We start from the raw sequence: 23069 nt of genomic DNA, 5'->3' as shown, positions 1-23069 counted from the left end.
AGAAGGAAGAAAGCTAGAGAATTAAGACAGTCTTCCTAGAGTAAATCAAGAAGAACTGGAAGGGAAGCTGGTTCTGCTAATCTTGGGCTCCATGTAAAGCCATCCAGGACTGTCCCTAGATTAGTCCTGCCAGGACCTGGGGCAGCAGAAGGGCCCCACTCAGGAGCCTTTATGACAATGACAACAGCCACCATGACTGAGCACTTGCTGTGTCCCCAGTGCTATACCGATTCACTACCCCTGACCTTTCTGACAGTCTTGCAAAGAGGTATTATCACTCTCATTTTTAAAAAGAGAAAAAAAAATGGTTCATAAAAGTAAACTGGCTGAAATCACACAGACATAAGTGACTGACAGGCTTTTACTCCAGGCACTTTGCATGAGAACCGTAACACTTTCCAAAATGGCAGCACCTTTCTGTTGGTTGTTTTTACTGCATAGGTCAACAATACTGCTCTGTCATAGCAAAGAGCTCCTAACTTAAACAGTCAGTGCAGAATAACCTTCCCACTCTGCCCCTCCTTCCCACGTGAATAGATGTGTGTAGTTTGCATCCTCTCATCAACAGCCTTTTGTGTTTTCCTCCCCATCCACCAAGGAAGGATTTTGCAAGCACACCTAGTCATCACGTAGCAGGGAAAGAGGATCCACTGAGGGGATCATCAGCTAAAATCTGAGATCTGAAATCCCTCCACAGTCATATAATCACAAGGTTTTTCCATTCAGTCAGGAGAAAAGAAAAGAGAGGATGAAATCCTAGCAATGAGCAAGCAAAACTAAAATAAAAGAGGTCAATGCATAAAGCTGGGGGGAATGATACTGAATTTTAGCAAAACAAAGAAGTGAAAACTTGGCTCTAAGAACCATAAATCAATACTTTTTTCAAGAATCTCAACACAGCCCACACAATTACTGTCTGGAGATCAAGACTTTATTTAATTTTTAAACTGGTAAGTAAGTCAAAGAAATGGGAAAACAACACATTCATTCATGGATTTGCCCATCAGGCTTTTCTTAGGCACTCATTCAAGCTAGAAATTGTGCCACAAAGATGAATAAGATAATATCCCTAAAGAAGCTCCCATTCTAGTGGGGCATTACAAGAGTCAAGGAGTGAGTCCCCTTTCTGGAAGAGAGAACTTAGCCCCTACTAGGGAATCACAGAAGAAGAGAGACTTCCCAGTGTATTCAGACAGTGGGACCATGAGTTCACTTGGATGCACTCAAAGTGGACTACCTAGTTCCCAGGTTCACACACCTGGGGTCTCAGAGTCATACAATCTGGTTCCTAGAAATGTCAAACAGCTCAGCCTATAGTCCTGCAACTAAAAGAGTTCAAGTGTAGTGAGCTCCCAGAGGAGAGCCTTAGGTCATCTCTTCTGAACTCCAGATCTTTCAGCGGTTTTGTGATGGACAATAACAACTATTTCAGGTAATAATTTGTTCAGCATCCACCTTGAAGAGAAAGAATAGTTCTTCTTTGATATTTGACCTTATATACTGAAAAAAAAATGAGGTCATATGAATGCATGTATATCTGGGTCACCAAACAAGATTTCCTACCTAAAAATATGTTCCACACTAGGTTGTTGACACTTCACCTTCAGAGATTTGTTCGAGTGAAGTATAGCCCTCCCTATATTTCTAGTTCTAGAGAGTGGACCATTTATTTACTCACCAAGCATTTATTGAGTGGCTTCTATGCACAAAGCACCAGATCAAACACCCTGGGGGGACACAGCACAGCCCCTGTACTGATATGTTTACAGTCATCAAGTGATAGTTACTCAGAAGACCATGATTAGTAGAAAGAATCTGGAAACTTCCATAAAAGGAGGGGACTGGAAGAATAACAGAAGCTGCAGAGAGAGAGAGGGCATTCCAGAAGGAAGAAATGATGTGACTAAAGGCAGAGAACAATGCTTCTTCAACTTCAGTCCCTTAAGGATCATATGAAAAATCCGCTGAAGTGCAGATAACTGGGCCCTATCATCAGATATGCAGTAGCTCTAAAGAGAAGCCCCCAAATTTGAAGTTTAACAAGCACCTTAGGTGACTCTGATGGAGGTGGTCTTGGCATTAGCATGAAGGGGAGAAAGGCAGACAAGGTAGAAGTAGGTAGGAGGTTAGAACCAGCATAAAGCGCATGCTTAGCAAACACAGACTAGAGAGCAGAGGACTTAAATAAGGTCTTTGATGGAAGGCACTGCCTAAAAATTAGATACATTTGTTGTAAAGTCAGTAAGCAGTTGACATGAAATCATTTATCAGGTGGGCTTTTGTTTTCACAGACTGGGACTCCGGATAGCATCAAAATATGAAGCCCATTGGTGAGTGTGTCTGTAGGAGGTAAAAGAGAAGAAGGTAGAGAAAAATAGACCCTAATAAGAGATCTCAATAGGAGATCTCCCCAAAGAGGAGATTAAATCATTGGGAGTAACTGATACATACTTCATAATTTTCGCCAAGGGTCTGGTCTGCTTTCCTTAAGTAGAAACAGCTAAGGATGCTAGGACTTTACACAGACAAATGACAACGAACCAGATAAATGGAAGTCTTCAGAGACCTTCTAACCAGGTTCCAGACACAAGCCCTGAAGATATGCAGAAACCTAAACCCCAAACCAGAAACCTTAGGTGATGAGGAAAGCTGTGCCCCTTCAATTACAGGCTTTTCTATTAAAATCCTCACCTACTTCCCCTGTTCCCATCAACTCAAGAGTAAATCTTTGCAGTCACTCTTTTTGCCTTCTCGTCTCCCTCCGTGGACTGGGGATGTTTAATACAAAATCCAATTTCAAGCTCTGTGATAGGAGCATGCAGAATGCCTTTTTTTTTTTTTAAACCTTTTTTAACAAGGAAAACGCTGGTTATGTGCGCAGAGTCTGGTGAATTTCATCAGCTTTTTTCCTGAGTCATTAAGCTTCATCTGCAAGCAGACTGCTTTTCGGAGGATGGAACCCTGTTAACTTGAAAGTTTGTCAGCGTTTTAAATTCTCCTGCAGAGTCACAAAGCACAATCTTTTAGAGAAGAGGATACTCTTGAGATGAACCAAGTAGGAAGTAAAATGAAATAGTTTGTAAAAATTCAAGTTGATAGATGCTCATGTAATGGTGACCCTTCATCAATATTCTGTGTTACAATTTCTTAAAATTCCTGACACTATACACAGTGATATGGCTCTAAAACTGAATGCATATGTATATAGAACAAATCTATTTTTAAAACAGAAGCAGCTTAGAAAGGAACTAACCCAAATTTGTTTAGAGAAAAAATAAATTGAGTAGCTTTCAGGGAGGGAAAAATGTAAAATTTTCATACAAATTCCAGAACACAGTTTACGAAACATACAGTTTCTCTACTAAGTAAGGTATCTAGTGAATATGTCCTTTAAACCAACCCCATACACCTGCATTTGAAGAATTGTTTAAATATTGGCTTATGAGTTACGGTTTTAATGTTAATAACTATGCCTTGACTATTATATTATTATCTTATTGTGATAAGTGAGATTAGATAGTAGCCTTTGACAAAGGTAGAGAAAAAAAAGTGGAGGAAGAAATACTAATTGCTTAATCATTTCTTTAACAAGTGAAGACAGTAACTTCTGCCTATCTTTGCTTAAGGAAGGGCTGTTTTCACCAATATCAGTGACTAGTGTGAGACCAGTCCTGCATTCATTCAACAAACACTGAATGCCTATTACGTGGCTGGCGAAGTGCAAGATATTGGGGCTAGAACCGTGAACTAAACAAACATATCTCTCTCCTCCTGGAACTTAATACTTAATCATCTAGCTGGGAAGAGAGAAGACAGATGTTAATATAAATTAGCACCAAAAGAAACATTTGTTTAAATTGTTATAGAAAGAAGCATTTGTTAACTGATAAATAATGGAGGATCTGACCTGCCAGGGTGTTGGGAAAGGCTTGGCTGATGAATTAAGATCTGAGCCACAATTTAAAAAATAAATAAAACACACACACACACACACAAACACTCAGCAAGAAGCCAGGCTAAAGGTTGCCAGAGGGTAAGGCCTTGGGTTGACACTTCGGCAGTTTCCCTTCCCTATAATGGGATTACTCACAGACCTACCTTCTTAATATGCTAGGCTCTGAGATCACGTTTAGAAAATACTAAATACAGCTTCCATAATTTATATAAGAATTTTCCCCTCTGGATCACAGTCATACAGTTGATGTTAATTACATTCACTCTACCATGCTGCTGGGGACAAGCTGGGAGACAGAAGCGTCTTTGGTCTGGGGGTCAAAAGAAATGAGTGTTGGGCTCACCTCTCCCTGGCCAGTCATGTGGCCTTGGACAAGTCACTTCCCCTGTCTCAGCCTGATCTGTACATGTGAGGAATTCTGCTAACAATCCAAAGCTATAATATTCTAATCCCTCACTTTGGCATTCACGGTCACCACCCATGGGACATCACCTGTCTACCTTCCAGGGTTTACTATTCCTGGAGGTTAACTGAGCTACTGAATGAAAATTACCCAAATATGCACCATGTTTTCTTTTCTCGTACTTTTCTGCCTGTCCTCCATGACCCTCTTGAATGTCCAATTTCCCTTCAGAAAACTGCTTTTATGGCCAGGAAGTCCCCTAAGTCATCTAACCTTGACCCTTCCCCCCTTTCCCAATGTGAAAACTCAGGCCATGGTACCTTAAAAGACTTTTCAAAGCCATACATCTCAGAAGTGACAGAGCCAGGTTCTGAAGCAAAGGCTCAGTTTCTGGGCCAGCCCTCTTCTCACAACACCAACCCCAATGAATGGCTGGGATTCCTCCGGCCACTGAGATGGCCTTTGTATCTTTCACAATCTGTGTCTCAGGAATTGACAAACTATGGCCAACTGGTCAAATTTATCCTACCCACCTGTTTTTATAATGCCTATTTTTTTTTGTTTACATTTTGAAAAGATTGAAAAAGTTGAAACAATTTCAAAAAGCAGTATTTCATGATAATGAACTTTATATGATGTTCAAATTTCAGTGTCAGTAAATAACATCGTATTGAACCCAGCATGTTCACACAACATCAAGTATTGTCAACGGCTGCTGTCATGCTCCAATGACAGTGCTGAGTGGTTGGAACAGACCCTGTGGTCCACAAAGCCAAAAATATTTACTGTGTGGCCCTTTAAAAAAGTTCTGTGACCTTTGGTATATGCCATTATGTGTGTCCTTATCTTCTGGCTCTCCATGACAACCTTCCTTGCACAATGAGTATGTTAACGTAAAGGGGCACAGGCAGGGACAGTGCTCTCTTACAAGTCATCTCTCAAGTAGTAAGAACCCATCCTCATTGAGCACTGGTGCCAGAAGCTGTTTCAAATGTTCAAGTATTAAGGTATTATTCCTCACAAAAACCCCATAAGGTTCTCTAGTTTTATTACTATTATTACTACTACTACTCTACTATTATTAGTCCCACTTATAGATGAACAAAATGAGGCACAGAGAAGTTTTGGACCTTGTACGAGGTTAAATACACCATTTGTTGAATTCAAACAAATATTAAAACTAACAATGATACATGCCTGCTGACCTCAGAGAGCTTTAGCCTAAGTACCGTGTATTCATCAATATCCTCAATCTAGAATCAAAGTCATAGTTCTCTGCACTCTAGGAAACCACTGCTAGACATTCAGGGACTGCTGAGGCCAGGAAACACAGGCATATATTTCTAGAGGCCTTCTATTTTATCAAAAAAAAAAAAGACCCCAAAAAAACAGAGAGATGACTTTGGTGAAATGACTTCATAGTCAGATTAGGATTCAACTATGTTCCACTTCATACTTATAAAGTCATTTAATTTCATATGGCTTCCATTTGCTTATTTATTAAAACAAACAAACAAACAAACAAACAAAAAACTAGATGATTTCTACTGTGCCTTCCAGATCTAGCATGGCTCTACGCAGCAAGAGCACTGATAAGATGTTCTGAAAAAGGGCCAGGGACAGCTGCACGGCCATGAAGAGAAAGACAGTAAGGAATCAGGAGAAAAAGAGCCACCAACTTTACCCAACCCCAACTCACAAATTTCAGCTTTAGGGGGCTCACATCCCCCAACATGTGAAAGGTAGATAATTTGGGAAGAGTGACCTGTAACCTCTGAGGGGCATTTGATAAATGACTGAGCACTTTTGGAAGCTCTATCCTTTTGCCCCTGGCTGATGCCACTCACTCTGGGGACTCTACCATGGTACACGGAGGAAGCTGGGGTTGGTGTATAGAGTCCGATTCTCTAAACCTGCTGCTAGGACTGGGTGCTATGCATTGAGCAGAGCAGAGCCAAAGTGGGTCCTGGGTCCTGTGCTTTAAGGAGAAGCAAAGTGAGGAGCTGGAGATACTCAAGAGGGAAAGCACCAGAGCCACTTGGCGCAACATAAAGAAAGCCAAACCACCTCTGATGGCACAAAAACACAATCATTAAATTTAAGGATGGAACAGGCAGGCATGTGGTCTGTTCCTTGCCTCACTTCTCAGACTGATACAGCTTCTCTCCTTCCAGACATGCTGGACATTCATCCTCAATTTTGGTTGCCCATGTAAAATACATGTATACAACGGCTTGTACCATGGCTTACGTTGTCATTTGTTCCAGATCCACAGTTCCCATGCCACGGTCCTGAATGGGACACACAGATGGTTGGAAGTCTGGAAATGGCCCCAACCTTGCTCCAGGGTAGTCCTTATCATAAATTAGCTGGGGCTGGTTACGTGTTTCAAAAACAGCTTGGCTCTATTTATTTTCAAAGGCCTTTTCACCCTTGGAAAATGAACTAAAATGCCTCCTCCTCCATGAAGCCTTTTCTAATGTCCTCCCCTTCCTTTCAATTCTACAGCTCTTGGCTCATTAGACTTGGCAACCATTGATCTCACTCGGCTCAGTACCTAGGTGTTCTAGAGCACGACACCCCCAAGAACAGAGAACACGGTGCAAAGAGCATGGCTTTGGAACCCCCTCAAAAACTGGTACCACCACCAAGTCACTCTTGGACAAGTTCTTTAACTGAGCCACGGTCTTTATCTTTCAACTGGGACCAGGATGCTTCCATGCAAGGAAGAGAAAACATGTACAGTGTGCTTAGACTGATGTCTGGAACATAATGGGTGTTCAGCAAATGTCAAATAACTCCTCTTCATCATCTGCATTCTCTGAAACGCCCAGCACTGTGCCCTGCATACAGTGAGCACTCAATAAATATCATGGTTGTGTTGGACTAAATTGCTGAATCACCCATTTGTCTGTTTGACTTCATCTCACATTAGAGTCAACCAGGAAATTATAAATTATTCTGACTCCACATGCAATGACATCTACAAAGTGATGACTTTTTCTGTCTTTTCTAAAAAATTAAGATGGACTCTAATATTTACAGTTATTTTTTCTAGGTCTATTACATATGCAAAAAAAAAACATTTTGTCTGAATGAGTATCACACTAGCTTTCCAGGCTACTGGTATGAATATTTCAAAATGATACAGTAGAAGCCATTCAAGATTTCAAGGACATCCTTTCACACCAGGGGACATATTTTGCCCATTTCTCAGAAGGCTCAAATAGGCTAAATTTGCAAGAAAGAACAAAGTTTTGTCACATTTGCTGCCCCCAGAAGTAAAATTTCAGGGTGGCAGTCCATCTTTGCCTCTTCTGGCTCTGGCCGTTGGGTTCCCCGGGGCACCTCCGCCAAAGAAGGACCCTCTGGGGGCACTAACTGGGCAGCAACCCACTTTGAAACATCTCCCACTTCCTCTGTATCTTTCTGAGTCCCAGACTTTCAGGACTTTTCTGTCTGCCAGCTGATCTGATAAGCCAATTCACATTAAGAAGTGAAGAAATGCTGATGGTTTGTGAGAATCAATGGTAGCTCTTTCCTGGGCAATTCCACTGCACTTTTTGGGGAACTACTTGATAGAATTCCTTTATTCAAATAAATGTCTCTAATAGTGAGAATTTCTGATCCTATATATTGGCCGATGGGTAAATGCTTTGAACGCAGGGATGTTCTGTGCTTCTCAAATCACTTTCTAGACAGCTGCCTATAATGTACTTGCCCTTGATCCACCAACCACATGTCCTTCACTTCAGATGCCAATCAGGACTTTTCTCCTCCTCCATGTCTTCCTTCTAGAATTGGCTAGGAAGTTTTAGGTAAAGAGAGAATGGGATTCTCATGTACCTCTGTCTGCCCTGTTACTTACTATACTCTCTTGGCTGTGCAGATCAAAGATCAAAGGACAATCAAAAACACAGACATAAAACACTTGGGGTTTAATACAGAGTTGTCAGCAAAGAAAGTCTACAAAAAACACTTGAGGTAGCAAGGGCTATGCGCAACTGTCCTCCGAGTGGAGTGAATACACTAGAACAAGGTGCCCGATCTCCGATCTCCTCATCTGTACTCTCAGCTGCTGGTAATGAAAACGTACCAGTAAGAGGAGTTCAGGAGGCTCCGATTCAGAAAACGATTTGCTTGATTTACAAGCTCTGTTGAGAACCTAATCACTGATGAGTTTAAGTCTTCAAAATACGTGTTGTATGAAATATCTTTTGTGACGTGTGTGTGTGTGTGTGTGTGTGTTTGTATGTGTGAGTGGCTGGGGGAGATGGGCATGAAGAGAGAGACATGGAGAGACACAGACACAGAGAGCTATTTTTTGGAAGAGAAACAAAGAAAACTGAAAATAATCCCACTGCACTTAATGAAGCCCCACTGGACTAGCCCTGAGTCCAAATCAAAATCTCAGAGGCAAGACTCACAAAGCTCACTTTCCCAGAACCTAGTCCATCTCAGTTAAGTCAGGGAACACCTGACGTTGACTTCTACTAAATTTCAGGTACGTCTCCAGGGAATAGGCATCCCTTTGTTCATGGCGAAAATTGGAAACAGCTAGTTCCACGACCTACTGGCTTCGCGAGCCCCAATTACCACTGACAATTAGAAGCGAAGTGACAGGAAGCTGAGGAAGCAGGCTCTGAAATCTAGGGAGAGTCGGGAAGAACATTTGCCACAAGAGGGAGCAGGAGAATCTGATCAGTTGGGAGCCTATTTGGTAGAGGTTATGATGAGGGGTCTAATTATGAGATACGGACAATACTAGAAGATGTTTTGACAAGAGACATTTACCCCTTAGAGGGGAAAAAAAAAGAGGATGAAAGCCTCTGAAAGACAAGCGATCTCAGCATAATCTATTCTTAAGTTCTTAGCAAATGTAAATCACCAATTTAATTTTTAGTGAAAAGCAACATACATACACACTGCCAAATTATCAAACATGCGAGATACGGGCTCTACTAACCTCTTTTACTTGTGTATTTCTTTTTCCAGATTTAATTTCTGTTTCAGTTTGGATCTTGTTTCTTTCCATGCTGATGGGGCAGATGGCTTGGCTTGCTTCTCACCTACAGGCTTTTCTCCCTCTACCTGAAGCCATCATGGAGAAGGGGCTCCTGGTATTGGTCTGGAACATGAAGATCAGATGGTACAGTCCTAAAATGCACTTACTCTGGGAGAATCCCATCTATGAGCTCAATGAAAGCTTTAACTTGCTTTAAAGGGGAAATGCAACTAACTTCACTGGATCTCTAGGGCTCTTCTCATCATTTATTTTGTCAAAGAAACAGATTAAGTACTTAGAAGGAAGGAACCATGCATTTACTTTGCAAGACAAGTAAAAGTCTATTTTTGTCTGATAAAAAAAAGGTGTTAAAATATAGCTTGCTAACAAAATGCTGAAGCGCTCGAATATTGTTTTTTTCAAAACATAGTAAGTTGGGAAGAGCAATTAATGTAATTCCTGCAAACAGTCTCGTAGGTGTTACTGACAAAACTTCATCTTCCTCCTGTAATTTCACTTGGAGTTAAAACACTGCTAGGGTTATATATTTTTCTTCCCTTTCATGGTCAACAAAAGGGTTATCTAGTTTTTAAACCAAAATGATACAGTAGCAACCATTAAATAGTAAAGATAAATAGAAAGACAGACAGGAGGTAGACAGGTAGATAGATACACAGAAAGACACAGATATAAAGCACAACTTTCATATTCTTTTAATTCATCACACTCCTTTTCCAGCCCTGCTAGGCTTTCAAGACAGAGTAAACCAAGTCTGATTGTCAGGGACACATACATTCTTTGCTGTCACTGCACAGCTCCATAGTCAACAATTGTTTACCTCTGTCCAGTTCTTTTCTTTTTCCCTAGGAATCAATCATTCCATATTTAATAAAAGAGCCATTTTGGGAGGAAAAAATCAGGGTTCCTTTTTTAATAGATGGGAGAAATATCAGCTAAAGAGCCCTTAGATCCAAATGGAATCCTTCAAGCAGGCAGAATCCGGAAAACGAAACCCACGTAAGAAAACACATCTTGCTTTTAATGAAGTAAGTGGGTCTTCCCTCACCTTCTCACTCACAAGGCCCCAAAGATGGAGTGACCTCTCCTTTCCTTCCTTCTTTTTTTTTCCCACACCGACCTAACCTCCCAATGAAGCAAGTTTAGCAAACCCATAGAGCTAAATCCAAGTAACACAGGATTTGAAAGAGGAACCTAAAAGCAACCATTCCCATTCCAGCTTTGTTTTCTTTTCTGAAATGAATGGAACATCTAGCTATATTTTCCTCCTTCCTTTCCTGACTTGCTGCAGGAGTAGCTCTGAGAGACAGACAGAGAGAGAGAAAAAAGTGAGTGTGAATTGTGTGTGTGTGTGTGTGTGTGTGTGTGTGTTGAGGGGCGTGGGTGGGACGTATACTTTCAGAATCCCCTCCTGGTTGCTCCCCATTTCACTTAGGAGATCTGCACACAGATGCTGGATTGTGATGTTCAATTGCTCATATTGGGAGATACTCAAGCTACGCCTTTAACCAGATCTGATCAGAATCTCCACCTACTCCGCCAGCTCCTCCATGACAGAGATGCCGCTACTGTCTTTACCACATCTGTCATTTTCAAAAAAGCTTCTTCCACTACACCTACTGATACCCTTTTTCCCCCTTTCTTTTTAGTCTTTACACCTCCAGCAGGACAAAGTTTGTATTGTTATATTCACAACCACTAGTGGCTGACTAGCACTAGAGAGATAGCGCCAGCAAGGGAGCCAGGCAAAGGGGGGGTTAAACAAATACCTAGTGCAAAGCCTGACTTTCTTTCCAATGACTGCGGACACCATGCACACTGCTTTCTTCAAAAAATTCTTGGTTAAATTTGATGACTCTGCTCTCAATCCAACCGTTGCCACTTTGTCTGGAGAGGGAAATACGAATTGCCAGCCCAAGCCATTCATCAGTCAACAGACTCCATGAGGGAAGGGGGATTTAAAAAAAAAATCAAGGATGCACACATACTGTATTTTTAAAAGCATTGCCTGGGCAGATTTGGCTTCTCTAGCCGATTGTCCACCCGTAAGACCTCCCTCTTCTTCATTAAGGAGGAGCCAAGGATATCCTCGCATCTCAGAACACAGACCATTTCCCCAAGAGCCAGCAAAGCTCCAGAGGCGGATAATGCATCGGTAAAGTTGCCTTCGAATCTCTTAGGGAAAGATGCCTGTGCGTGCAGAATCCCCAACGCACACGCGGGCGGAGTGCCCAGAGACTCGGACCCTTCAGCCCACTCCCCCACTGCATCTCTCCCTTGCCTGTCCCCCCGCCCCGGCCACACCTCCCTCCTCTCCGCAGTCAGTGCCGAAGAAGCACCCAAGGCTGGCTGGAAAAACGGAGATTCGCGAGTGTGGCCTTGGGGAAGACCCCAGGGATCTGACCGCGGAGCAAGCCCAGTGGGTGGGGACGCCTGGATCCCCAGCAGCGCTGCATTCCGGGTGGACTTAGCTCTTCGCGCCCTGGATCCTCAAGCCCAGCGCGGTGCAGGGTGCAGCATCTCTCCTTAGCAGCCCTTTCTTCCTCCAGCAGCCGGCACTGGCAGGCGGGCACACTCAACGCCCAGACGCACCAGCCCGAGCAATTTCACTCCCCGAGAAGCACGGACACCCCAGAAAATGGGTAGGGAGACACACACCTACACACACACAATTTAGGAGCCAGTCCCTTGCCAAAGCGGAGGGAAGTGCAGCCTTCTGAACCACAAACGGAAAATAGTTGGCGGTATCTGACCAAATCCCTCCTGCTGTCCATCAGAAGATCCTACCTGGTCTGGGGGCAGTGTGGCTGGATCCTTTCCCCTGTTCCTCCACGCTAGGAGGAAATACGGCGCACTCCCTCCTTTTAAATAGCTCCCGAGCAGGGAGAGGTCGCTCCCATCTTCGGGAGGAAGCACAAAGCAGGCGGTGGCGGGCAGGCTCCCGTGCAGCGCCGGCGCGAGCAGGAGCGGCGGCAGCGGCGGCGGCGGCGGCGGCGGCGGGCAGCCGGTGCGCGCGGGCGGGAGGCAGCGCGGAGGCCGGGAGGCTGGGAGGGCCGGGGCCCGGGCGGCGCGCGCGCTCCCCCTCCCTCTCCCCACTCCCTCCCGCGCACACTCGCCCGCCCGCCGCCCGCAGCCTCGCACTGGCTCACACGCGCGCTCCGGCCCGCCGCCGCCCGGGCTGCCGGGTTCCCCCAAACCCCGCGCCCTCGGCCACTGCCGGCCAGGGGAGCCGGCGCGTTTCTGGAGCTCTGGCCGGATGGGGAAGCCCTTGCAGCCTCCCAGCTTCGGCCGCCGGGGAGATTTTTCGCTGTCCTCCCGGCTCGCGGCCCCGCAGTGCGTTCTGCCTGCGCGCTAGCGCTCTCTCCCGCGCCCAGCCCATCGATGACACGCGCAGACCCGCGCTGCAACTTTTCTTTGCAACCTTCCTGGCCTCACCCACGGACAGGACCCCAACCCAGGCTCGCCTACCCGTTTCTCACCTCTGAAATTGTTCATCCGGATATATCTCTCTTCCTCCACTTTCTATCCCTTTGCTAAAGGAAGCTCTCTTTTAGCAAAGGGATCTGGGCTGAGATCAAAGATTTTCTCTGAAACCCTCACTCCGTGTTTTTCCTACACGTTAGCTAGTAGCAGCTGACACAAGCAGATAAAGATATGGGGGCGGGGAGAGGGTATCCCCAGCCAAGAACTCGGATAGATTCTCTCTTTGGTGCTTCCCTCCAAGATTGCGGTTCACCTGGGAATAAAGACCAAGAGGCTGTTTAATATGAAAGCCCTGCAGCTTTTAAAACTACAGAGGGGAGTAAAAGCTGAGCATTAAGGTTAAGTTGGGGAAGATCTAATGCAGCAATCGACGAACCATTCATTACCCTTTCCAAGAGAAGCATTATCATTGCCAATACATCACTTCCCCATAATTAATAAAGGAGCACTGCACCAGGCCCTTGCTCTCTTGACAGCTCATTCATCCTTACGAATCCTTAATGACTTGGCAGGATGAAAGGCTAGACCCGCTGTGGAGTTCACAAACCCGGCTGCAAATCAGACGCACCTGGGAAGCTAGTTAAAAATACAGATTTGAGCGTCCCATCTCGAGACGCTGATGCACTCCTCATGCCGGGCTCCAAGTGTATATTTTTAAAGCCTGAATTGACGTTCGCCACTGGTGTGGTTAGCTAATGTGTGGGGGATGAGAGTGGCAGGGACACCAGCGCATTAGACGGAAAGTAAGTTTCTTAGTAGAGTTCTCCCCCAGGTACTTACAGTGCAGCTGTGGGGCAGCCAGACCACAGGAAAACAGTTTCTGACTCCGGGAAGCCCACCGTTTGACTATGAGGCAAAGGAGGTAGAGGGACCGGCGGAGAAAGTAGCCCTCCTCTGCCTCTTGGCCAGTGGCTCTCAACCCTGACTGCACTTCAGAATCTCCTGGGGAGCTTTTTAAAATCCCAGTGCTTAGGCCACACCCCAGATAGAGTAGCTTGGAATCTCTGGGGGTGGGACCCAGTTATCGGTAATTATTTTGAAGTTTCCCTGGTTGATGCCTACCGGTAACCAAAGCTGAGAACCATATTCTAGGTCAATGCTCCTCAAACATGAACATCCATATGAATCACCAAGGGATTGCAGTAGATCTGAAGCAGGCTTGGGATCTGCATTTCTAGTAAAATCTGGAGTGGTGGTGGTGCTGCCTGAATGAGGACTGCTCTTTAATTAGCAGGGGTCTGCCACCCCTTGCTAGTGGTTGAGGACACAGCTTGATGGAGGAAACTTAAAACTTCTTCTTGTCTTGTATATTCCCAGATTCTTTCTTCCCTAAGAACATTTTCCTTTCCCCCTCGATGCGTTAAATTTCTTTGGAAGCCGCTCTCCATGCAAACGTTTTGTTAGACTGCACTGACTAGTGGGTGTGAACAGAATGACATGTCGGGAGACGCAGAAGGTCTCCATGTCTCTGTTAGCATATATCCTCAGCCAGAAATTACTTAGGGTCCTGACTTCAAGAAAGTGTGAGAGGCAGACATTTGGCTTACACTCAAGGAAAGGGGCTTGGAGAGAAAAGTGGCTGCTTTGTAAGTGACATTGAGAAAAGTACATAACTAGACTCCACCCATAGAAAATAGGACAAAGCTAACTGAAGGGACTAGATGGAAGTGCCAAATGAAACTGTGAGTGGACTGCATCTCATCGCAATAGATTTTATTGAAAGGGTGAGGCCTGTTATTGCTATTATGGCCAACTAAGTGAAAGCTTAGATTCTCTTGAAAGAGTAAGGATGCTTGGGACATGTGGTGATAAAAGCCCTGTTCTTCAGTGTCTATATTCCAGTGGTGCTCAAAGTCCATCTTGTCAGCAGCTAAGAAGGCATGAACACAACATCTTGGTTCTCTTTATTCTTCCCCACTCCCACCCCCGCCAATTTAGACTGATATTTAGGTTAATATGAATATTTGGGGGGAAAATTGATATTAAATAGTTCTCTTACCTAGAACCATTAAAAATCAGCCTAGTGCCTAGTGATTTGGAACCATTTTTGATTTGGCTCAATTTCTGAGCCCCATTTCTTTTTCCTTTCATTTCCCATTAAAGGCATTTTTATATGGGTTCCTGGGCCCCAAGGCAAATCAAACCTTTTGCTCCCTTGTAAAGGTCATACATGACTGGATTTTTATTGCAAGAATTATCAAAGGCTACATCACTGGCCCAAAGGTAAGGATGTAGGCCGTTACAGGCTGTGGCTTTGGAAAGAAGAAATATCCTAGGGAGGAAGGTGGTAATGTACATCCCAATGGCAATACTATTGCTTAATTGTCTTCTTACATATTGATTGCCATTCTTTCCTTTGGGCTTAAGAATAGCTGTGGGTCTCCGCTGTTACCTCTCCAAAGCAGTTTGGCATGACCACTTTGGAGACTCCATAGGGATGTCATCACTAAGATTTGTTCTGTTTTGAAGATGATTCTGATTTTCATGAGTTATTTCCTTGCAAACCTTCAGGGGATCTTTTAGCAAACTCATTTTCAAACCAAATGTACACGTTGTGAATTAGGCCTTACTTTTTTTTTTTTAATCCAGCCTATGGAAAAATTAGACATACCATCAGGGGCCCCCCCAGTTTTATTTTTAGTATTTAACATTTTACTGGAACAGCCAATACTTTTTCATCAGAGGGGAAACAAGTACTTCGTAGTAATTCCTTTCACTTTAGTTCTTTGAGTTACTTAGGTCAGATGCCATCACTGGTTCTTGTTGTTGTTGTGCTTGGAGCTGCTTCTTCAGCATGTTAAAATAGGTGCAGGTACTCCCCACCTCATTCCTTATCCTGCCCGTCTTCACCACTCACCTATCTGTTCACTCACGGTATCAGTCTGATACTGATTTCTACATAAGTAAAAAACATGACAGGATCTGCAGCCTGGCCAGCAAGAGAGAGGAGCTTAGCATTAGCCATTTCCCCCACACCTACAAACCCCAGGTGAACCACCCCACCAGGTTTTCTTCGCTGCTGATTGGATTCAGGCTTTTTTGCTTCAAGGGTGATGTGGGGATACTTGGTGACTTCTAGGTGCTATTGTCCCTCCTCCCTGGGGTCTTGCCCCTTGCAGTTAAACTTTTACTTGTCTGTTTCGTTTTGCCTAGTTGAACACCATGCTTGAACCCCAACCAGTAAGTGACCCCTGTCGTTAGGTGGGAAGAAGCCTTCCTGGTAGAGGTACAATTATAACCTGTCTTTCTCCAGTGCTCCACCACTGTCAAGTCACCTACTTCCTCTGAATTTGTCACAGTCTTTGGACATCAAAGGCCTGCACTTCTGCATTTGATTCACTTAGAGTCAAGGGTTGGGCTTCTGCAAAATCCTGACACTTTCATTTTCCATTTCTGCCCTGACTGTAATCTGGGGAAGTGTTTTAACCTCTGTGTGCCCCTATATCTGTGTCTGGAAAACCTAAATCATAAATCTCCTTCAAGGAGTTATGGAAAGGATAAAATGTATATAATGTGCATGACATAGTTCCTGATCATAGTAGTTAATCAATGGTGTTGTGTTGTTATTATGATTATTGGTAAATTTCTATTAAAATGATATCCATAAAGTAAAAAAGTTTCCTATTAATTAGGTTCAAATAATCAGACCATCTCATTACTGGTAATGATTATGCCACGGCTTTTGTTATACGGCATCTTGTACAGTGAATAATCCAGGGACGTGGATGCCTCTATGGTAGGAGAGAACTTCCTCTCTCTGTAATGAGAGAAGCTGCTTGTGCACTTTCTGATTGTGCAGAGTGTGGTCACGTGATCGATAAAGGGGGCACCACATTCTGGCTGGATCACGGTTTCTTTTCCTTTACGTCTGGGTATCAACTTGATCTGCTCTCTATAATAATCCAAGGGTTTAATTTTCAATAGAGACATTAAATTTTTTTTATTTGGAGGGGAGGCCATTAGGTTTACTTATTTATTTATTTTAGTGGAGGCACTGGGGTTGAACACAGACCCCCATGCATGCTAAGCACGTGCTCTACCATTGCGCTATATCCTTCCCCCTCTGACAGAGACATTTTAAACAAATACTGCTACAAGGAAGAATTGGGTTGTCATGTTAATTTCATTAACGGGGCCTTATCTGAGAGGACATAAACTTTTTCAGTAAATTTGCATAAACTTTCCTCAACATTGAGTCAAGGACTCTATCAGCAGGGACTCAAGAACTCCCCAGGGTCCTCTGTACCAGACGATTGTTCCTCACAATCTAGTTCTGAAGCAATATCCCTGAGAGACTGTACTTCAGCTTTTCCAATAAATCTCTTTTCTAAGACATTGTCTATGATATACAGCTCCCTGACGCATCTTCTGTTGCTGGCCACTGATTATCATCTTCTGAGAACTGCCAGTTTTTTTGTGGTGACCACAGTGCCCAGACAGTAACCCTTGAAAATAATCATAACCAAGATACCTAAGGGGTAAAGGGACTGAATTTATGGGTGTCTTAATCCATGGTTTCAATGATGCTGATTCTGCTGCCCCTGGAAGTGTCTGGAAATAATGAAACGATATGTTCTTGTCTCTTTAAAAAATTCAGCGTCTTCCATAGCGTTACCAAAAGAGTCCCTGGCAATTACAAGTAAGAAAAGTTCAGAAACTACATTCTATCTTCCCTCTCATTGAAAATATGATCCTGTCACACCCAAAAGCCTAGCTCTCTTTGCATTTGTTAAAGAATTTGAGCCTGTAGACCAAAATCAATGTTTTTTATGTAGAGACTAAAATTATACCATCACATCAACGACCTAAATTTTCCATAAGAAATCCTTATGAACTCATGAGGGAATTAGGAGTATCCTCATTTGACAGATTGAGAAAGTACAAAGATTTGCCCAACCCTGGCCCCGCATAAAGGTCAGTTGTGTGGTATCAAAATAATACTGATGCCCAGGCCCATGCCTGGAGATTCCACTGGTCTGAAGAGCAATAGCCTTTTTTTTTTTAAAGTCCCCTGGTTGGTTCTAGGTTCAGCCAGAGCTGAGAACCACAAGCCTAATAGCTAATTAGTGGCCAAGACCAGTGAAAAAAATCCCCTTACACTGCCACAATGCTGCTTCTATTCTGCAGCTCCATCAGACATTGGTATTTAAGACAATATCAAAATGGGGACTCTTCTTGGAAATTTCAGAGAATTTACAAATGTTTAAGGGCCTTTCTGAGTCTGGAAGAAACCCACCTAGGTAATGTAACCCTGACAAAGGTGAGCCGGTCAAAAGAGATGATCAAGAAAGTCAAATCCGAGACCGCAGGGCCTCTGTCTATCCTTTTGACCAGTCAGACCCCAGCAGCTAGAGCAGTTTGTCCTTCGTGGGAGACAAATTAATAAAGGCACATGGTTCCCTCTCGTGGGACTGACTTATGCAGAAGATGGATTTTGGTTGTTGGGTAAATTAAACTTTTTGGCCCCTGTCCAGTGTAAATTGCAACTTAATAGTGATCATCTCATATCTCCAGTGCAGGCCCTGGTTAGCAACTGACACGGTCACCATATCCACATCCACAGTCCCGCCTGGCCACCTGCTCTGTGATGACAGACAGACTGTCTGTGACATTGCAGAAGGCCAGACCACACAGAGATAGCAACCTGACCCAGCCTCAGGCTCGTGCCCGTAAGCAGACCTCTTGTCAGTTATCTCAGCAATTACTCATAAGCTCTTGTTTGACCCAGTTTGCAATTATATCAGAGAATCTCTTATTTCCTGTTAAGAGGGGTTCTTCAGGCATATGTTGTATACATATTATGCTTATATTTTCATGTATTGTTTTTCAAGATCAAGGAACCAGGGAACATCCTGAGACATTTAAAATCGGCCACTAAGCAACTCAATGAAAGCAAAAACCTGGGCAGTGCAGAGAAAAATAAAACATAGTTGAGAACAGTTGTACTAATTCATGTGTTCGTTCATTCCGTCGTGTGTTCACTCAACCAGTATTTATGAGGACCTACTCTGGGCCAGGCACTGTCCCAGGTGCTCGAGGTACAACAGCAAAAATATCAGTAAAAGTGTCCACTCTCCTAGGACTTACATCCTATTAGGAAAACAGGCAGTAAGCAAGGTAAGCAAATTAACACAAGGAGATCCCGGTAAGAAATGAAGCAGGGAAAATGAGACAGAGACTTCGGGGAAAAAGTACTTGTTTTCAGGTAGTCAGTTTTGCAGAGAACTGATTTAACATTTCTCATTTGACAATGCCATCCCTTTTTTGAGAGTCCCAAACAGATGAAAGGATAGAGCTCACAGGGCTTTGTTGGTTTGATCATGTGTCTCTGTCCTGAGTTGAGGTTCCCGCAGGAATTCCCACTTCAGAGCCCCCGGACTTCATCAGGACTAGCTGCAGACGCCAGACCACATGGTTTGCCCCCCTCTACATTCAAGACCATATATACAGGATACAGATCCAAGAGTTGTTCCCAAAAGACAAGATGGCTCCCAGAGGTTGCACACAAAACTGCTGTGTTCCTTCCGAGGCAGAGTTGCTGCAAGAATTCTGAGCTCTCCTTTGGTTTCATTTAAAGACTAGCATCTTATTAATGCATCTACATGGCAAATATTACACAAATGAGTTCTCATGGGTGGACGGACCTCTTGCCACAAAGTTAATAGCACTGGTGAGGAGGGAGGGGAATCACATACGTGTAACTTAATGATGGTTCTGGGTTTTTTTCCCAGGAGTTTCTCACACCTTCTTTTTCCTTCTTCCTACTTTTTTATTTGAAATTACATAATACACACAGCATGCACGCACCCACACACCCCATTCATACACACACTCTTACACAAACTCACACACTCATTCACATACACGAATCTCAACTGTGGCCAAATATCTAATTATTGGAAAATCACCATTTGCAAACTTGCAAATAACACACAGAAATGACAGCTAACCTCTCATTTTTTCCCAATTTTTTAACATTAATAGTCTTATCTGCCAGATCTTATATCCTTGGTTTCAAGTCTATTTAAAAGCTCAAGGAGGGAGGGTATAGCTCACTGATAGAGTGCACGCCAAGAATGCATGAGGTCCTGGGTTCAATTCCCAGTACCTTCATTAAACTAAATAAATAAACAAACCTGATTATCCCCCCCCCAAAAAAATTTTTTTTAAAAAACCTCACAGGCTAAAGCAGATTACAATCCAAGTATTGCCCTCTTTTGAAACTGAACAATGATAGATTTGAAAACTAAAAATGATACCTGAATTATGTATTTCATGGATCTTAAGAAATCTTTTTTGCCTTCCTGTTTCCCTTGTCAAAAATAAAAAATCTCTCAGTGTAGACATTGCTCAAGGAAAGGCAGATTTTAGATGGAAAATCAGTCAACACACCAAATGCCTACCTAACTGGTGCTCACTGATCAATAAGTATGTGTTGAATAAATGAGTCAGATTAGTGCAGCATGCCTTATTAGAGGGCAGTCACTTAAGGGAACTTCTGTAGCAGCTTTACTGGCTGAATTTTTCAGTCATTCAGGCAGCAGATAGCAAGTGACTATCCCATTTAGCGCCATGAACTAATAAGTCCTGTGGTGACTGAAAAATGAACCAGACACTGCCCACAACCTCAAGGAATTTATTCTCACAGCTGGAATTAGACTGTGGAGATTTTTGAGCGCGTGAGTCAGACAGACAGACATGCACTTTATGAAGTTTCATCTCGTGTGTATGATGTGTAAAAGTGGGCATGGTCAGGGATAAAGAGACCAGAGTTGAGCACAATCATCCCACAGAAGGCCAGGTGAGAGGACTCTGAACAATGACTGGAGAAGAAAATAGGAAAATAGTGATTTTTCATTTTGGCGCAACAGTTGGCAGAATCCCAGTACCCCCACCCACCCAGCCTCGTATTTAAAAAAAAAAATCCTGACTTTTCATTTTCAGAGGAATCATTATGTACCATTTCAGTTGGAACACATATGATTTCTATAAGGCTGTTAGTATTGTAGGAAAAACCTCTCCTAAAGAGTGGCATTCTAGAGCAGCTCGGGGCAGGGCTGTCTTCTCCAGGGAGCAGGAGGAGGATTTCATCACTGAGAAGCTGCGTGGTGCTGACAAAGAGCACAGGACCCTCAGCTGGTCTTAGTGTTGTGTTTGAATACAAACTCTTCACCTCCTTGTTCTTTGCAGCTTAATTTGCTCTGCCTCCTGACTACTCCCTTTGATGTGCAGCTGCCTTCAGAGGAGGTGGTAGGAAGCTGAGAATATCTGGTCATCTTTCTAAGACAGGCAGAGCTGAACTGTAACCAGGGAGCAGGTGAAAAGAGTCTCTTTCCCCCACCCACCCACCACTCTACGAGTAAATCTCCAGGCATTTAAATCCTCTGTGTGGGAAAGCCAAATGGAGCCAATTTTGATGAAGTATGGACTTTGTAAAGAGCCTTGTGCTTCCTCTTACTACAGCTGATTTTCATATTATTTTAGAAACATACAGAATCAGTGAAGGAAATCTGAGCATAATCATTATGTTTAATTGGATATGAGCAGATATGAGCTTGAGTTTTATGAAAGGGGCTTGAATTTTGGCACTTGCCTGCTTGCTATATAATCACAGATAAAAATCATTTATTGATTTACTCACTTATTTGAGTACTTTACAGTTACCATATTAGACATAAAGGGCTCATCAGTGAACACGTGAATAAACAGGGCTTTCATTTTGAGGAAGAAAAGAGATATTAACAAAATTACACAATTTTCTAATAGAGGAAGCTGACCTTTTTAGGAGAGCCTGTTAATCTCTAAAAGATGGCTAGGAAAGGAGGAGGGTGAATTCAGTTTAGTTCTGTTCAGAAGAAGCTTCACGTGCAAAGGTCCTGGGGTGAGAAGAAGTAGTTGAGGTACTGAATGGAGGTCGGAGTGTCAAGTGCAGAAAGTGAGGGGGAGGGGTTGTTAGCAGGGGCTATAAAGTAGCAGGGCCATGGAGTACTCTGAGGCTTGGGTTTTGGTCTTATTCTGAATACTGAGATAACTTATCTGCTCATTCTGAGGACTTGCCTTAGTTTCTTAGAGAATGTTTAGCCTTGCAAATGACTAAAGTCTCTTCACTTTTCCTCCTCTCCTTGCTCACATATGGTTTACCAGAATTCCTTCCAAGTTTGGCATTAAGGGAGAGACTTAATCTGTTAAGTCATATATTCTAGACATGATTTTACTTACCAGTGTTGTGCCCTGTCAGGGGTCTTTTGTGTGATTATCAATAATCACTACAATATCCAAAATTCTCCACCAGTTTGCTTTTCAGATTTTTCAGGGGAATTCTTTGTTTTATTTGGAATTTAACAAGAGCTGTTCACCATTTTGGAAAATTACTTCACTGGTGGCCATGTCACTCATTGCTCAGGATTTGTAGCTGTCGCCTTTCGGCTGGTGCTACCTGATGGGACAAGCATCTGCTGCTCCATCCCATCTTCCAGAGTGAGACCTGACCTTCATCAGTTGAACGACATATTGGTTTATTACAAAATATTGACGTTTACTTTCCTTCTATATTCTAGTTAGAGAATTATGTAGAATTTGAAAACACTGTTTATGAAATAGGTTATATTATCAATTAATTTTATTTCAGAATGATGAAAAGATTGCTATAATGTATTTTGTAAAAAAAAAATTGGGGGGTATAATTAGGTTTATTTATTTCTTTAATTTTTTTAAAGGAGATACTGAGGATTCAGCCCGAGACCTCTACCACTGAGCTACACACCCCAACTATAACCTATTTTTATAAAACAAGGAAGTTGGGTCTGAAAGAATTGATAACCTCTTCAAGTTTATAACTCTCTAAGACTTAACACAGCCTGCTGTGGCCAGGGCAGGAGTTGGAGAAGAAATTTAAATCAATTATGATTATCAGATTCAAATTTAACAAAGAAAGGGAATGAATCAATTGCAAGGAAGAGGCTCTTTCACTAGCTAAAACTGACTGCAAATTTTCGGGACTGATACACCCCCCAGGGAGCCACTGCAGGAAAGAGCTTCCCCAGAATCCCACTGGAGGCTCTCATTGGAAATAATTCCAGGGTCTTTTCTGCAGCTCTTATATTCAACTGGATGGTTAGCCACCTGCCACATACTTGAAGAATGGAAAGAATATGTAGTTCCAGTTCTGCTATGAACTAGTTGCTGGTCAACTCACTATCTCACTG

At 43.2% G+C, this 23069-nt stretch overlaps 1 protein-coding gene across 10 annotated transcripts in view; it reads right to left on the bottom strand.

Moving 5' to 3' along the window:
- SLC8A1 (solute carrier family 8 member A1) overlaps window positions 1-23069 on the bottom strand; it is a 400221-nt gene that overhangs the window by 327772 nt on the left and 49380 nt on the right. For 2 of the 10 annotated variants that reach the window (XM_072937835.1, XM_072937824.1), the window contains exons 1-2: window positions 12169-12214; window positions 9325-9486 (exon numbers count right to left, since the gene is read on the bottom strand). The exons of 2 other annotated variants lie outside the window; for them this stretch is intronic. In XM_072937835.1, the coding sequence (XP_072793936.1) occupies window positions 9325-9393 (69 nt within the window). In that variant the 5' untranslated portion in view covers window positions 9394-9486; window positions 12169-12214. Of the gene's footprint in view, window positions 1-9324; window positions 9487-12168; window positions 12701-12860; window positions 12899-13644; window positions 13788-23069 lie in introns of those variants that run through there. 6 more of the 10 variants (XM_072937829.1, XM_072937826.1, XM_072937830.1 and 3 more) reach the window with 6 other exon arrangements.

Source organism: Vicugna pacos, chromosome 15, assembly GCF_048564905.1.
Source record: "Vicugna pacos chromosome 15, VicPac4, whole genome shotgun sequence".
NCBI lineage: Eukaryota > Metazoa > Chordata > Mammalia > Artiodactyla > Camelidae > Vicugna > Vicugna pacos.
The sequence above is the reverse complement of the archived record's forward strand: the minus strand, read 5'-3'. Positions and strand labels throughout refer to the sequence as shown.